Genomic DNA, 17,184 nt, shown 5'->3' on the forward strand with positions numbered 1-17,184 from the left:
AATAAATCTCAAAACCAGTGTTTGTGTAAATGACTTTATTTTCTCACAGGCCAATAGCAGAAATGTTCCAAAAACCTGTAGAGACAACAAAAATTTTTAGATTAAAAGTTTGAATTGAGAAGGGGAGTTAGTCACACGCACAAAATCCCCCCTCCGACATTTACATTAAATGGGTCTAATTCCTAACAAGCTTTTAGAGGATATATTCAAACCTCTGTAAATCAGCACAATTTCAGAGCAACCCTACCATGTAGTTAACCAGTAAAATTATGAACAACATGACTATCATACAAGTAATGCCTAAAGTCTGTTTTATAGATTAATAAATACAATAAACACAGCTCACTTATTCAAAGTGTGTTTTGGTTAAGATTTGTATGGTGACCCATACTCAGAATTTGTGCTCTGCATTTAACCCATCCGAAGTGCACACACACAGAGCAGTGGACACACACACACACTGTGAACACACACCCGGAGCAGTGGGCAGCCATATGCTGCGGCGCCCGGGGAGCAGTTCAGTGCCTTGCTCAAGGGCACCTAAGTCATGGTATTGAGGGTGGAGAGAGCGCTGTACATTCACTCCCCCCACCCACAATTCCTGCCGGCCCGAGACTCGAACTCACAACCCTTCGATTGGGAGTCCGACTCTCTAACCATTAGGCCACGACTTCCCCAAAGTGATACTTGCACTAAACACGAATTGAATACTAGTCCATAGTAGTTCGTATTCTTTAGTTGATTGGTTATTGCTAGTGTAATAATGTTAATTGATTGATTATATCTGGTAATGTAATAACTTTTCTCTTTAATCTACTAATAACCTGAATCTCACAAACATTTCCGATGTGGTCTGCAAGGACAAGTTGACTGCAAATAAATATCAAACTTATTAGGTCAGGTGCACACCTTATGGTCTTAGTTCATCCTCCTGATGAGTCTGTTGATCTGGTCCTCCCTGTTTCCTGCATCTCCTCCCTCAACAAAGTGGGTGGTCTTCTTGTTCATGCCACCACGAGGGGAGGACAGTTTGAATGGCCAGAGGAAGTTGTTTGCACTCTTGAAGTTTTTCCCAACAGTGTAGATCTCATGGATGAGATCCTCAACGCAAATGATTCCGTAACGACCTGGAGAGATGCAAATCATGTGACTGACTGCTAATAAATGCTACCACTGTAATACCTAGTGTTCAATCAGAGTGGGCACTGGCTTGTCCTTACCAAGGGCCTTCTCGATAAGACAGTTGTCTGTCAGAGGAATGCGCTGCTTCCTGATCTTGCCATATCCACGCTTGTAGATGAGCTCACGCACAGATTTAAGGTTGGGGTAACTGAAAACAAAAGAAAGCAATACTGTGCTTTAGCAAGCATATGAAGTACATTTTAATGAATGTTTAAGTGACAATGTGCCATACCACACATTACATTGCACATTAAACAAAGAACAGTTTGCTCAAAAATTAACAGTTTTTCTCCCAAATGATTCTTCCATTGAACACAAAAGGGGAAATACTGAGGTAACGCACACTCTTTTAGTAAATGGGGAATGACAAATGAGGAAGTACTGAGTTATTGTTTTCTTTTTTACTTTATTTTTTTGTTATTGTGGAGAATGACAAAGAACCAAATAATGATTTTAATATTGAATGTATCTTATGAGTCTTTTGAGGGGTCACTTTAGATCTGTTGCCAAAGCCAATGTCACTGATGTAATGAAAAAAAAAAAAAGCATTCAAAATTTTTAGAGCCTAAAACCCAGAGTTCCCATTCACTTCAATTAAACAAAAAAAACAGCCATTAAATTATTATAATTTTTTTTATACTGGTTTGGAGTACGGCTGTCAAAATGGCTGAAAAAACTAAATTCGAATTTTGTGCTTAACTATAATCAAAAATTTTATTATATTCAAATTTAAAATGCATAATTTCAGTTAGGGTAAAGAAAAGCCACAAAAGGGTGCATCGAGCATAAGATAACCATCTGTGAAAAAAAAAAGTGCATGTTTAAAATGTTTATAAACCAATTATAATTAAGTTGCTTAAACAACTATAAACAAAACAGCATCATATATTCATAGTTTAATACAAAGGGCCGAAATCCAATCACACAAGTCATTAAGTCTCAATTTATGTTTTTTCAAAGTTGAAATTTTATTAATTTTACATGGTTTTCGAAACTTGCCGTTATCTTGTGCGAAACGCAAATGCAATGGAAATGCGTTGTGTAAACGGCTTGGTTTCAGTTTTGATGTAAACAATATCTTCTCCGCATTGATGTTCTCTTTACCCACAATATTTGAAACCAACATGCAGCAGTGCCGCATCTAGTAGCTTCAACTGGTTAGGCTAACAAAAACATTGAAATGCAATGACACTTACATCGTCATCACATCTCATGCACCACTGATAAGGCTGCCTCCTTAACGCACACCTAAAAATTGTTTTTGCCACTGAATGTGGATTTTTATTTTAAATTTGACGAATATTCGAAATTCAAATTTTTGTTTTGACAGCCCTAGTTTGGAGTAAAATGAAGAGGAGTACATGAGAAACTTTGAGCAAAGTATACTCTACCACTTAAATGGGGCTAGGTAAGACTTTTTCTCATAAAGGTCTCATAATAACCTAAGCTGCATTTATTTGATCCAAGTTGCATTATAATCTATACTAATTTAACAATATTACTATATAAAATACCCGTTATTTTAAAATGTATTTCTTCCAGTGATAATGCTGAATTTTCAGCACCCTTATTCTAGTCTTAAGTGTCACGTCCCTTCATATATCATTTTTATTAAGCTGATTTGATGCTCAAGAAACATGTACTGTTGAAAAAAGTTGTGCTACATAACATCTTTGCTGAATAACCATTCATTTCTTAAAATCAAATTCTGACCCCAAACTTTTAAATGGTATTGCACCTTGAACTGTAAATACTCCATAGACATTCACATTTTTTTTTATTATCAACCAAAAACATCTTTACGTACCCCCAAGCAATGTAGGGCTCTGCAATTCGGAGCATGTTGATGGAGGCCTTGTTCAGTTTAACAAAGACACCATTGAAGATCTGGCGGAGACGGAGCAGCTGAAGCACCTTGCGGACTTTAGGGCTGACACCATTGATACTGAGGACACGCAAGATATTTCATCAACAACTTTCAAAACAGAGTTTCATTACCATTAATACTAGGTGGTGGTTTCAGAGGATTTGGCTTATTTTCAAGAGGAATCACCACGGTCGATAAGACGGGGAAAAAAGAGCAACATCATTAACCACAACTGGGGACATTTGCCTGTACAGCATGGCAGGTAAATAAAAACAGCATTTGAAAGTGGAAAATGTACCCTCTGATCCTGACGACAAAAGCAAGTTTGGGCTCAGCTGGGACGTAGTAGTTGCCGACCTTGCGAGCCATTCTGCTCATGCGGATTTCACGCCTGTACATCTGCCTGTATTCCTTGTGGTAAGCTTCAGCTCTCTTGAAGATGAGCTTCCTGGTGACTTTGCGGGCCTAGGGGCATGAGAAGAGAGCTCAATTCTGGCTCCACGTTTCTCAACATATCTTGACCTCTCTTTAGAAACGACAAAGCAAACAGGTGAAGTCTGAAACACCAACCTTCTTGTCAGCTGCCGCCTTCTTCAGACGCACAGCCTTGATGGCAGCGAAGCGCTGTCGCCTCTTCAAGAGGCTTTCGGGAACTGAGGGAACCTTCTTCTTTCTGATGAGAAACCAAAAATTTGCACGTCATTTTTTGCGTATCCACGTTAGGCCTGCGGACCAGGCTATGACAACTATCACATTAAAAAAGCAATCTATGTATAAACTACACAATTAAGATATATTACGAACAGTATATCACTACATAACCTTAAGACTAACGTTACTTTAATTATAAGAACAGTACTAGCGTTTAGCATCGCATCATGTCTTTGCAATGCTAGTTAGCAGTCAGCTAATGACAATATATAAACGTTGGCTCGAATAATAAAGAGTATTTCACAATCAAATAACCTATGTTGGTATTTACGTACAGAGTACAGAACACTCATTCTGACGTTTTACTGTCGTCACATGAACTGTTTTCTCACACGTTGCTGAACCGATTCAGCCCAGCCAGGCTACACGACGTTCACAAACTATTTATTAATTCATCATTCCCCGCTGCTCCCAATATTCCCACCATAATACTTCAATATACATATATTGCTCACTTAGACTCCAAGCAATATAGTATAAGCAATATTTCAACCGATGGAAAAAGATTTAAATAGCACGGTATCCAACTTACGTTTCGCCCGCCATTACCCCTACAGTAAAAGAGGATTCTACGCATGCGCGGTGGCGTCTTATAAGGGAGGTCCTTCAGACTTCCGGTTAACTATTAGGTCTCTAGGTCTATTGCCTGCATTTTAAGAATAATAATGTATTTGTTTTATTTTCAAGAGACTTTGTGGTTGCGCTGATAGTTTATTCTCAAAATGCATTGTGTTGAGATGTAGACTGTCTGGAAACATGACGCACAGGCTGTGACTGCTTTGCATAGCAGGCGAACACAAACACGCGTGGAAAGTTGTGAAGTCAAGTGAGTTTGATCATATTTAAAGAGATGGAGAGCCACAGAAATACACTGTTATGGACAGAATTCATTCTGGCGTGAAAGCAGAGGGATCCAGGATTTGTTTAAACCTCGACTGGGTCTTTCTTTGGAGCACATTTGCGGTTCGATTTCTTTCTTTGCTGTTGGGACGGAACGTCGTTCAAATTTGTATAGTTTGGCGAGTGGAAACACAGAGGCGCGTGTATCATGAATATCGTAACTGAATTATTCGTAGTCACTTTTAAAATAATATGGTCGTTTTTACTGGCTGGTGCTAAATGGTTCATTCCTCCGCGGGAAAAGTGTGTGGAGGGCCAAGTGTGTGTAATTACCGGAGCTGGACGCGGTCTCGGGCGACTCTTTGCGCTGGAGTTTGCCCGGAGACGAGCGACCCTTGTGCTGTGGGACATCAGCCGACAGAGTAACGAAGAGACCGCAGAGATGGTGCGTGAGATCTACCGCGGAATCAGCCCCTCCGCTGGTGAGTCCAATAGTTAACGACCCTTTCCCCCTAATTTGTCTTTCACAGGTTTTTTTTTTTTTTTTTTTTTGGAAAAATGTACAATATGGTTAGGGCTGTATACCTTGGAGAACCTGGCGATACGATACATACCTCGATACACAGGTAACGATTCGATACGTACCTCGATACAGAGCTGTCTCGATACGATTTGATACAATGTGACACGATTCGATACGATTCAATAAAAATACATGGGCCAGAGCCAATTAGTTAATGCTGAACACATTTACTCAACAAACAGAACTCTGCATTTTTCTTCAATTTATTGAAGACAAAAGTGCATTATAACAAAGTGCATTTTGCTTAAATATTTGCAACTTTAAGTGCTCTGATTAATTGTACACAAATTGTATTAATCTGGAAATTACCACAAGTCAACATTTAACTTTCCAAGGGTACAGTCTGAGCTCACACAAGCACAAAATCTTCTTATTATTATTCTTCTTATTAAATCTTCTTATAATTCTTTTTTGTGACACCATGTACTGCCATAACATATTTCACTATGAAATCACTTAAATGCTACATCTTGCTTTAACATCTGGCACAACAACAAATCTAATCTACCTCATAACAGGATGGATTTTTAAAATCTTAAGGCTAAACCAGGTTTTGTCCTCAAAAAGGCAGGTTGAACAAAAATCACTGTAGCAACAAAACAATAACCTGAGGATACTCTTGGTAATGCTAGCTTTATCCTATGACTTAAGAACTCGCGGGCCGCTGCGTCCCCTAATGGCTGGGCGGAGTATCGATACTAAGGGCTAGAATGTCGATACTGTATCTTTTTTTATTATATCGGTATGTATCTAAGAATCGATATTTTGAGCACACCCCTAAATATTGGCTGGGCGGAGTATCGATACTAAGGGCTAGAATGTCGATACTTTTGTTACAGTACTCGTCTTTGTTAACGTTAGTTAATAAAATGCAACAGTTCGTTGTTAATAATAGCTCGTGTCCATTAAATACAACTTTTGATTTCAATTATGTATTTGTAAATGGTGACATTAATTAAAAAAAAAAATAATGCTTTAGAAGTATTTCCATTGTTGGTTCCTGTCAGCTAATACAGTTATTTAATGTTAACAAATGAAACCTTATTGTAAAGTGTTACAAATATAATGTTTTTTTTTTCTTAACAAGTTTAATCCCAGATTTTCCCAGGAAAGTAAACGCCTGTGTTTTACTCCCTAGATAACCCAAGTTGAAAGTTTAAAGACTTTGTGAAAGTATGTGTTTTATTAATGATAACCGATGGGAATTTACAGAGTTTTTCTCAGTTGGTCAGTTAAGACCCAATAAATAGAAAGTTAGTAATTTTGTAAATTTGATTTTTAGTTTGTAATTCTGTGTCAAGTACATCATCAACCATTTGTGACGTGACATTCAGCCAAGTATGGTGACCCATACTCAGAATTAGTGCTCTGCATTTAACCCATCCGAAGTGCACACACACAGAGCAGTGAACACACACACACACTGTGAACACACACCCGGAGCAGTGGGCAGCCATTTTATGCTGCGGCGCCCGGGGAGCAGTTGGGGGTTCGATGCCTTGCTCAAGGGCACCTAAGTCGTGGTATTGAAGGTGGAGAGAGAACTGTACATGCACTCCCCCCACCCACAATTCCTGCCGGCCCGAGACTCGAACTCACAACCCTTCGATTGGGAGTCCGACTCTCTAACCATTAGGCCACAACTCCCCCAAGACCCTGGGAATAAATGGGATACGAGATTTTAAACGGGTGAAATTGTGCAATACTCTATTTTTACGTAATCTATCTTCTTTTCTTTTTACAGGGTCTTTGGATGGTGTTCAAGAGTTGTCTCTGTTTCGGCCAAAAGTATACATGTATGTTTGCGACGTCAGTAAACGGGAGAGTGTGTATTCAACCGCAGAGAAGGTGTGCAAAGAGGTGGGCAACATCGACCTGTTGATCAATAATGGTCGTCATCTTCTTGAGTGCCAGGTTGAGCTTATCGAAAAGACTATGATGGTCAACTGCCATGCTCACTTATGGGTCAGTATATATATACAGTCTTCTCTTTTCACTTCACTTGATATCTTATGTTGATCTTCTGATTCTGTGTATATGTTTATATTCACAGACTGCAAAGGCTTTCCTTCCCAAGATGCTGGAGCTGAATCATGGACACATTGTGACTGTAGCTAGCTCATTGGGCTTGTTCACCACTGCTGGTGTAGAGGTAAGAAGTTCTCACTTTTTCCATCTTCTATCTAGTGTAATGTACCACGGTATGTTGCAAAAACACTTTTGCAGTTCATGAAACTTCACTTTTCTCCTCTTTATTGTAGGACTACTGTGCCAGCAAGTTTGGAGCCATAGGCTTCCATGAGTCCTTGAGCCATGAACTGAAAGCAGCTGATTAAGATGGAATAAAGATGACGCTTGTCTGTCCTTTTTTAGTTGACACTGGCTTGTTCAAAGGCTGCAAAATTAGGTTTGTGCTTTTTACAGCATGTTGTTAATTTAATTCTGATGGCAAGATGTTCTAATTTTGATTAATTGTTCTTTCAATTTTTCATCTCTTTCAAACAGGAAAGAAATGGCTCCATTGTTTCCAGCGCTGAAGCCAGAGTACGGTGTCAAACAGGCCATGAGAGCCATACTAACAGACCAACCAATGATCTGCACGCCACGAGTCATGTACATGGTCACCTTCATGAAAACGTTAGTAAATATGTCAAATACTTAAATATTCTTGTTTATTTAATCTGTCTATAATGGGATTTATAATGGGATTCATTCTCTTATTTTGCAGTGTTTTGCCATTTGATGCCATTGTTTCCATGTACAGATTTATCGGTGCTGATAAATGCATGTACCCATTTCTGGCTCAAAGGAAGGAGTCCACAAACAACAATGAATCGAAGATTGGAATCTAACTGGTTCTGACTGAGCAGTGCTGCACAAATCTGTGTTGGTCCCCTGGAATGCTGAAAGCGTTTTTTTTCTTCTCAGATGAAATTTTGCTGTCAACTTCGAGGTTGCAATAATTACAAAAAAGTAGAACACTATGTAGTGATTGTCCTAAATTATAAAATGTTGTTTGTGTGTTGCCGTAAGGGTCATATGATGTGATTTCAAGTTTTCCTTTCTCTTTGGAGTGTTACAAGCTGTTCGTGAATAGATAAGATCCCTAAAGTTGGAAAGACTAAAGTCTCAAACCCAAAGAGATATTCTTTATAAAAGTTAAGACACGTCCATGCCCTCCTAAAACGCCTCGTTTAAACACTTCCCCACATGTCTACGTCACTGTGTGGGAAGATTTGCATAACGCCGCCCAAATGTTCACGCAAAGAAAGAAGGCGTAACTTATTTCACTGTAGTATTGTTGCTGGAATACTATGCAGCATACGGTGATATGGAGAGACACAGAGGAGACTGTTGACAAAGGAATTGTTGTTTTGTTCACTTACAAAAAGTGTTCCAGTCGCTTCATATAACCCAGATTGCTTTTATGGGTTTGGAACGACATGGGGGTAAGTGATTAATGACGACAATTTACATTTTTGGGTGGAGTATCCCTTTAAGTTGTATTTACAACACTGTTCCAGAACAGTTTAAACCAAATATTCAGATGTGTGCAATGCATTTTACGGAGGATGAGAACTGTTTCCTGGGAGAGTAGCTTACAATGCCAGTGTTCTGACAAATAATGCTGACTCACAGCCTGTAAGTACATTTTCATATTTAAAGGATTTGCCACTGATAATTCAAACGCAAGTTTTGAGCAGTGCTAGTTGTTTGTCGTTTCTCCGATCACAAATGCATGAATGGTTTTATGTTTACGTGGCACGATATGCAACGCAACTCATAAAAAGACAGTATAAGTCAATATAATCAGTAATTATGGCCCCACTGGATGCTACAAGTGCCTCATTTGTAATGGGTTTTATTGGTTTTGTCTCGACGCACCGGGACACACGGCATCACAATATGGTAAGGAGTGTAACATTTCCATCACACGCTTGAGGTATTCAGCCAATCTCAACGCACTGGATAGCTGGCCAATCAGAGTACACCTTGTTTTTCAGAACGATGAGCTTTGTAAAAATCAGTGCATTTCAGAAAGGCGGGGTTTTTAGGAAAAAAACAATAATGTACAGTACATGGAAAATAATGTGTTTTTTGAACCTTAAACCGCATAAATTTTATTACACCAAATACACAAAATAATGTTTTTTTTTTTTAGCAACGTCACATGACCCCTTTAAGGCCTATCACCTGTTTATATGTATTCACATTTTATTTGTCAAGTATTGTTGCTTTCCTCTAAACATTCAAAGACTTTGTCACTTTAGAGGTTTTATCCTCCTAAAAACACTATGAAATGCACTATGTACTGAAAGTATTTCTTCTTGTTGACTTTGTGGTTTTGATCTGTTGATAATTTGGTTAAAACAACGATTAAAGCAAAAGATTAGCAGAAAATGCACAAGTGCTTATTTTTAAATAAACAGTCTTCAAATTAACCATGTACAGTTTCGTTTTTCCCTAATGCGAAGTGGTGAAAAGGTGATTTAGTTTCTGTATAAATGTTCTACAAACAAGGTTAAATCCATGCTTAAAATCCATCATCTGCATTTTTCTCCACTTTGAATGTAACATTTGAATAATCTGTTTAAATTGGTCGTGGGAAGTCGTGGCCTAATGGTTAGAGAGTTTGACTCCTAACCCTAAGGTTGTGGGTTCAAGACTCAGGGCAGCAATACCACGACTGAGGTGCCCTTGCGCAAGGCACTGAACCCCCAACTGCTCCCCAGGCACCGCAGCATAAATGGCTGCCCACTGCTCCGGGTGTGTGTTCACTGCTGTGTGTGTGCACTTTGGATGGGTTAAATGCAGAGCACGAATCATACTTGGCTGTATGTCACGTCATTAATCTCAGTGATAATGTAACTTGTTATTAAATGATCTTTGAGGTCAGTTTGAAAGCACAAAGCTGACCTATTAAAATAAGTATTATATATATATATATATATATATATTGTATATTTACTTTCAAATATATAAATTTAATAGTTAGGTGAGGATATGAGATGTCTGTAAAATATATCTGAAAATATTATCATGTAACTGAACACGAATGAAAAGTTCTTTGAGAATGATAGGGCTTCATAGGGAAAGGATGAGGCTTGTTTTAAATGTGCAAATGCTGAGAAAAATAAATTTAATGCGGTGAAAACATTGCTGAAATAGGAGAATGAATTAAATGAACTGAAATAATGCTGATTTAAATGTATATCAGTTAATTACAATATTTGATTACAATTGTAGTTGTCTGTAATTTATTAATTGTACGTAAAAAAAAATGAATGTATTGTATGAACTGTATGTGACTACATTATGTAAAGCCTGATATGCAGTCTTTCACTGCCCACTCACTTGCGGAAATACCAGTGACTGCAGGAGAGAAATATCAGACATGCTTATCAATGGAATGAGAAAATAAGCGAATCACATTCCAATGCCATAAAACAGATTTTAAATACACATGATTGTTCCTGGCCAGAGGGAAAATGGGATTCCTCTCAACTGTCTGATAGTCAAATCAGTAATGAGTTCGGTCTTTCTCTCTTTTCTTTTTATTAGAAGAATATACAGTATGCTGATTATAAGATAGGAAAGAAACAATTTTTCATGATTCCATGACTTTTGTGTTGACATCATCAAAAGTACGTACGTCTATGTAATCTTCAGACAGATTATTAAGGAAGCTGCCAGTGTTACTCGTGGCACAGCCTAACAAAAAAACAGTGAATAAAAGCCAACAAGTGATGCCTGTCTGTGGATTAGATAACTGCACTTTCAGCCTAAATAACAACAAACAATAAAGGGCCCCTTGTACAAACTCAAAAGGTATGCAGCATATTCCTCATTAGAGATGACAGCATAAAATGACTGCTCCGGGTGTGTGTTCACGGTGTGTGTGTTGGAGGGGTTAAATGCAGATCACAAATTCTGAGTATGGGTCACCATACTTGGCTGTATGTCACTTTCATAAAAGAACGATTGGTTGATGTGTAGCAGCCATTGTAAGGTGCTTGTGAAGTGCTTTCACTGGAATCTGTAGTAAATGTTATTATGCACTGACAATTATTTTGCTTCACCAAGAATTGTTTTGAGAGAGATTGTAGTTTACATTTGACAAGTTATCCATATATCTGAGCTATTTTACATTCTTTAGCCCTACATACAGTGGGTCATTTAAGAAACAAATTATTTCCAGCTATGTTTTGTTATCATGAAAAAATACTGTTAACTTTCATCATCACTGCCCTGTTAACTCTATTGTTGGTTTAGTAAACTCAGTAACAATGAGCCACAAAAGGCTGACAGCTCTCCCCCAAATTACAACTTCTGACTATAACAGGTTTATATTTGGCCTGTTAACTCTTTTGAAAACGAACAAGCATGATTGAGAGGTTACTGATAAACAGTCAATCCTGTTCCCTTTACCAGGAAATGACACCCACTCCCACCATGCTCATTTGGATGATGCCATTACATTGCTATAATCATGATGTCACACACATTTCAAGAGAGTAGATATCCCATGAGAAAGATCCTAAAGCATTCATACTCCAGTGGATTTTCGTCTGACGGAAGAGTAAATTCCAATGATTGTATTATTCATAAGCCATAGAACTGTATAAACACATCTGTATAAACATTCCATTCCTTTTTGAAAGATATGGCCCAATATTATTAGTTTTGAATAGATGATTCACTGAAAAAAAAAAACATACATGAAGACAGCTATACACACCTCCAAATCCATAAAAAAAGAATAATTCTTGATGACAAGTTTACTCCTGCTGATCACTTTTAACAAGCTCTTGTAGCTTTATTCTGTACAATTTAAATAATAATAGGAAAATAATGATCTGGAATAACCTTTAGTCTTTTTTACTGGCCTGCATTTCTCATTTAAAGGAATATAATATACAAAAATACATAGTAAAATGTGTTACTACTATTACTATGCTCATACCATTTAATCTTAATACTAATACCTTAATACTGTTAATGCATTAAATGTTCTGATACAATTTTTTATAAATAGTATCATTGTTCTAACAAAACTTAATATAGTATCAAGACTTACATTACTGTTCAAGAGATTTTTTTTTTATTTATTATTTTAGAAATTAATACTTTAATTCAGCAATTATCCATTAAATTGGTCAAAAGTGACTTACACTGTTACTTTCTATTCACGTTTTCACACAAAAAAAATAAAAAAAATCAAGCAGCATTACTGTTTTTAACATTGATAATAATAAATGTTGCCTGAGCACCAAATCAGTATACTGATTTCTGAAGCATCATGTGACACTGAAGACTGGAGTAATGATGCTGAAAATTCAGCTTTGCATCACAGGAATAAATGTAGATATTTAAATGTATTAAAACTGAAAAAAAAAAAAAAAATTTAATAATGAATATTTTTTTACAATATTACTGTTTTTGCTGTATTTTTAAACAAATAAATACAGCCTTGCATTAAAATAAATACATAAATAATCTAACCCTAAACTTTTGAACAGTAGCTTAGAAGTTTTCTGCTATATGCCTGCAACAAACATGAATGTGAATGTTACGTATCTGTTTGCATTACTGTGCTTCCCTCTAGTGGACAGATCAGCGTTCAATCCAAAACTAGCATCAGTGCTGGTGTTTGTAATTGACATAATTGCCTTATATACTATAAACCACACTGTTTGTATACAATCAGAGTCTGACCATTTTGAGGATAAGTTCATTACTCAATATCTGAAGTCACACAATATACATTTATAAAGTAGTCTACTTGAAATACATGACAGCTTTTCAAAATATATTACTTTAATAAGAACATTTCTTTTAAATAAAGTTAAATAAAGCTTTAACAAAACAATGAAGACAAACTTTACTTTTTCTAAAGCTAACAGCATGGAAAAGTAACCTTTCCCAGCACAGTAGGATAAATCATAAAATCAAACAGACAATTTTAATATACCTAGATAGAGCTTCACATAAAAGATAAAGTGATTATGCTTAAAGTTATCTCGTATTAACTACACAAAGTGGGGGTCTATCTATAAAACCAGTGCTTAAATCCTAACCCATAAAGCCTCTGTGTAATTCCAAATAACCTAAGATCATGTCATATGATCAACACCCTGCATTAAATCTGTACATATTCGTAAATATGACATTCATCAGAATAATAACCTACTATACACCACACCCAGCTACAATATTCAACTTAAAATGGCTTACGTTTTAAAAGAAACTATGGTTTTAAAATATTCAGCTAAAAATATTACATAAAATATTTGTAAAAATATGCCTTGTTCGAATTTCACAGTGCATAACCAAGCACGGCAAAGATAGACATCTGTCTCTGCTTTAGATGATTGATCCATCACAGTAGCTGGGTTTCTGATTTGCACTGACTTTCCTTTTATTCCAAAACTCACACTGAAGTTATTATTGCACAGTCGGTGCAAAACAATACAACATAAATCAAACATAAAATAAAAAAATTCTTGCTTCCCACAAAATATACTTGCTGGGTGGGTTACATTCCTGCAGTGTTTATGCACTTTTTCCAGTCAGCAGAAGTGTACGCCTAATCCACACATAAATCACCATCCCAGGGTCTGCTGGTTCAGTCTTAACCCAAAAGACTGCATCCTAAAGTACTTGATGTACTTGGAAAAGTCTGTTTATATATCAAAATTGTGAGGATACTAGCATGTATCATCTGAAAAACAAAACAAAAGTAGATGAAGACATGAATTTAGCATACAGATAGAGCAAAGCAAACAAAGTGATTGAACTTAGGTCAGACACTAAAATATCTGACACTAAAATAACTCGGATGAAAAGTAGTTCTATAGAAGATAATGGGATATACTCACCGTGATACCACCACTTAGTTTTCTTTGGATTCTTATTACATGTCTTTACATAAAAGGAGTTATCTGGAGGACGTTGCTGAAAAGCAAACAGTTCATTAGACAACCGCAATTAATGAATTATTAACCTTTCCCAATTTGGTCAACTGAAAGGTTAAATGTACCTTTTCTTTGCAGCTTGACAGCATGCTAATAATGCTTAAACAAACAGATTGCACCGACAGAGCTGGTGACCAGTCCTCCGTTAAAATAGATAAACAGATGTGACCGTTGCTATAGACGTGCGGATGGATGGGTATATTCTCTCCAGTGAACATTACCTAGAAACAATAGCAACAAGCAATCAGTTTTGACACTTAGACAAAAAAAACACCAACATATTATAAAAGATTCACAGTTTACCTGAGGTGAATCAAAAGGATATCGACTACTGAATTTGAAGAGGAGCTGAAACTTCTCTCCTTCATAGAGAGTACCTGGAGCACCTTCCATATCTATAAACCACCTGGACAAACACACAGGTGTATTTATGAGAATACAATCATTGATTCTTGCTTTGACTCAAATAAATATAAATCAACCCATTCAGTACAAAAACTTTAATATTTTAAAGGATTATTTTAACCCGAAATTATAATTCATCATTTACTCACCCTCATGCCGTTCCAAACCCATGAGACTAAACAAAATTGATGCTATTTTAATAAAACTTGGGAAATTTCTGTCCCTACACTGAAAGTCCATTCTACCAAGATTTTGATGATGAAAAGTTTATAAAAACATGCATGTGATGCAAACATGTTTAAGCAAACAAACCTTTAAGGTGCTCTATGTAGGTCAATCAATATTTATATGTGAATGAAAGCGAGCATGTATTTTCAGGAGACTTGGATCAAACCACTAGACTTATAAAGATAACATTTACAATCTCTTTATAAACTTCTTCACTAGTCAAAGGACAGAAATCTCTCAGGTTTCATTAAAAATATCTTTATTTGTGTTTCAATGAAGAATTAAAGACTTATGGGTTTGTAACGACATAAGGTTGAGTAAATGAAACCGAAGAAATACTTTTGTACTCAACAGTGGAGGAAGATAAACCTGGGCTTGAAAGGGCAGGGTTTAAGATGATTTCATTTTTGGAAAAGTCTGCATGCTTCAACACTTCTGCCATTTTCATATGACATATTGATTAAACATTATGAGTTCAAAACATTTGTTTTTTTTAAAAAATATAATAAAACTTGTGTATGAATGAATTGTTCACAGTAAAGTCTATTAGAGTATTTAGAAAAGTATGAATTTTCATTTCATGCCAACTGTAAGGAAAGATTGCAGGTTGCCTCAACTGCTCCATCTTGCAACTTTACACATTTGACAACTTACTCAGTGATTGTGTTCTGCACACTTTTCTCATTCAGTTTCATTCCAGGAGGTGGATCACTTTGCAATGCCAACAATTCCTTTTGTAATCGCTTCTGGAAAGTGAAAATAGCTTGATTTAAGAAACAACTCAGTAAAAACCGGACAAGCCCTCATTACGCCATTCTAAAGCACTAATACACCATTTTAATACAACGTGTATGATTTTAAAAATATAAACACTTCACATTAATTGAATCCTAGTGTCCGAAAAGAACAGAAAATGCAACTAGCAAGCAGATTGCTAACAACGAGCTAGTCAAACGAGTTGCACTGCTATAGAAGCTAGCGATTAAGCACCATTACAATTATTTACAGCTCCGGTAGAACTCTGCTACATTATTTCTGTTTCATATCCCTTTCATAAGGATCGTCTTCCACCGCCACAACAGTGTGTGATGTGACAGCACAGAGTTTGTTGGGTTGTCAGACTGACTGAACGTTAGCTTACAAAGTAAACAAACGTGCGTACAAATGATACAGCTTACTGTGCTGGGTTCAGATCAATACTGGCAGGGACACCGGACGAAACCCGGTACGTGTCACAGCTATGTTTGAAAAATAGTTTATACTGTTATTTGAAAATAGTTGCTTGAGTATGTAGGAAGATCCTCACCTGCATAGACGCCATGATGGAAAGCCCCTGAGAGGCGATTGGCCGAATGACGTCTGATCGGGTTTTTTCTCGGAACCGCAATGCAACAACAGTTTGCAACAATGTTTAGGGGGAGGTACTACAGGTGAACATGCCGAAATCCTCTTATCTAAGCCAAAACACTATAAAGATGCGTTTTTTTACGTAAGAAAACACGAAACAACTGTATTGTAACGTTATGTAGAAGAACCCGAATTAGGGAGACTGCGCTTTTTGCTTCACTTTTTACTCCAGTAAATATTGCTGAGGGTGGGTTTATTTTTAAAAGTCAATTTCATGTGGGTACAGGGCCGTGCACACACATTTAAAAGGGGCAGGGGCTCTAGTGGAAAAAAGGGCACTTCTCATATTTATTTAATTTCTTTTTCTCTAAACAAAACGTTAAATAGTCTGTATTAGGGGTGTGCGATATTGACAAAAAAAATATCTCAATATTTTTCGGGTTAACGAAAATTAGACCATATTTTGCGGAGTTTGTTATTGTGCTGGTAAGGACAATCGTGGACAGCTGACTCCTAAAGTTTTTGATATGCTTCATATTCTCTGTGGTGATCAGTTCGTAGCAGTAATAGAAGTTAATGTTTTCCAATAAGTTTAAATTGATTTTTTTTTCTTTTATGGGCATTTTTAACTTTTAAAGCCATTTTATTTTTTTTCTAAAAGTGTGTATCATCTTTTCAATCAAATTTCTTTATATAAGTCATTTGGGCTGTTATTGAGCAAATGAAATCAGTATTGACAAAATTAATCTTTGCGATGCAGAGAAAACACAGAAGCTGCATTAGAAGGGGCATTTAGATGCATTGGTGACATGAATGCATTTAACCTGTTTAAACGTTAAATACTGATATTTGAAAGAAAAAAAAAAGAAATATACTTTAAATGTGAAATTAAAACTGCCAGTAGGTGGCAGCAAGTCACTGTTAATAAGTGAGTCATTGCGCCTGAACCGAATCATTTTAAACAGTTGACAAAAAAGCGTCATGTTGCTCAGAGACGCAAATTGGAATTACAGTGCAAAGCATAAATGAGTACACGCCCTCTAAAA

General features: G+C 36.7%; 2 protein-coding genes, 1 non-coding gene and 1 pseudogene across 4 annotated transcripts; 1 reads left to right on the top strand and 3 right to left on the bottom strand.

The window, feature by feature from the left end:
* Positions 1-20: 20 nt before the first annotated feature.
* Positions 21-4,404, bottom strand: LOC109111823 (60S ribosomal protein L7-like). Its single transcript, XM_019124816.2, has 7 exons — positions 4,293-4,404; positions 3,620-3,722; positions 3,348-3,514; positions 2,990-3,127; positions 1,221-1,330; positions 910-1,127; positions 21-75 (listed from the first exon to the last, which is right to left on the bottom strand). The coding sequence occupies exons 1-6, from the start codon at positions 4,304-4,306 to the stop codon at positions 919-921; spliced, it is 741 nt and encodes a 246-aa protein (XP_018980361.1). The 5' UTR covers positions 4,307-4,404; the 3' UTR covers positions 21-75; positions 910-918.
* Positions 3,193-3,282, bottom strand: LOC122135373. The gene has a single exon (XR_006153478.1). It is a non-coding gene; the product is annotated as a small nucleolar SNORD12/SNORD106 (small nucleolar RNA).
* LOC122148232 lies at positions 4,403-8,069 on the top strand (annotated as a pseudogene).
* Positions 8,070-12,980: 4,911 nt separating this feature from the next.
* LOC109062478 (ubiquitin-conjugating enzyme E2 W-like) lies at positions 12,981-16,334 on the bottom strand. 2 transcript variants are annotated; one of them, XM_019079567.2, is made up of 6 exons: positions 16,098-16,334; positions 15,446-15,537; positions 14,462-14,564; positions 14,224-14,379; positions 14,063-14,138; positions 12,981-13,905 (listed from the first exon to the last, which is right to left on the bottom strand). In XM_019079567.2, exons 1-6 carry the CDS (start codon positions 16,110-16,112, stop codon positions 13,892-13,894), a joined length of 456 nt encoding a protein of 151 aa, XP_018935112.1. In that variant the 5' UTR covers positions 16,113-16,334; the 3' UTR covers positions 12,981-13,891. The 2 variants fall into 2 exon arrangements, with proteins under 2 accessions (XP_018935112.1, XP_018935113.1); XM_019079568.2 differs by lacking the exon at positions 16,098-16,334 and adding an exon at positions 15,970-15,993.
* Between the last annotated feature and the right edge of the window lie 850 nt (positions 16,335-17,184).

Source organism: Cyprinus carpio, chromosome A2 (assembly GCF_018340385.1).
Source record: "Cyprinus carpio isolate SPL01 chromosome A2, ASM1834038v1, whole genome shotgun sequence".
Lineage (NCBI taxonomy): Eukaryota > Metazoa > Chordata > Actinopteri > Cypriniformes > Cyprinidae > Cyprinus > Cyprinus carpio.

Excerpts from the sequence above, each read along its gene's own strand:
- LOC109111823 (XM_019124816.2), bottom strand. Across the intron at positions 3,515-3,619 it reads AGGCGGCAGCTGACAAGAAG|GCCCGCAAAGTCACCAGGAA; the intron begins GTTGGTGTTTCA and ends TCATGCCCCTAG. Across the intron at positions 1,128-1,220 it reads TCTTATCGAGAAGGCCCTTG|GTCGTTACGGAATCATTTGC; the intron begins GTAAGGACAAGC and ends GCATCTCTCCAG.
- LOC109062478 (XM_019079567.2), bottom strand. Across the intron at positions 14,565-15,445 it reads GTGCAGAACACAATCACTGA|GTGGTTTATAGATATGGAAG; the intron begins GTAAGTTGTCAA and ends GTGTTTGTCCAG. Across the intron at positions 14,380-14,461 it reads ATCCTTTTGATTCACCTCAG|GTAATGTTCACTGGAGAGAA; the intron begins GTAAACTGTGAA and ends TATTGTTTCTAG.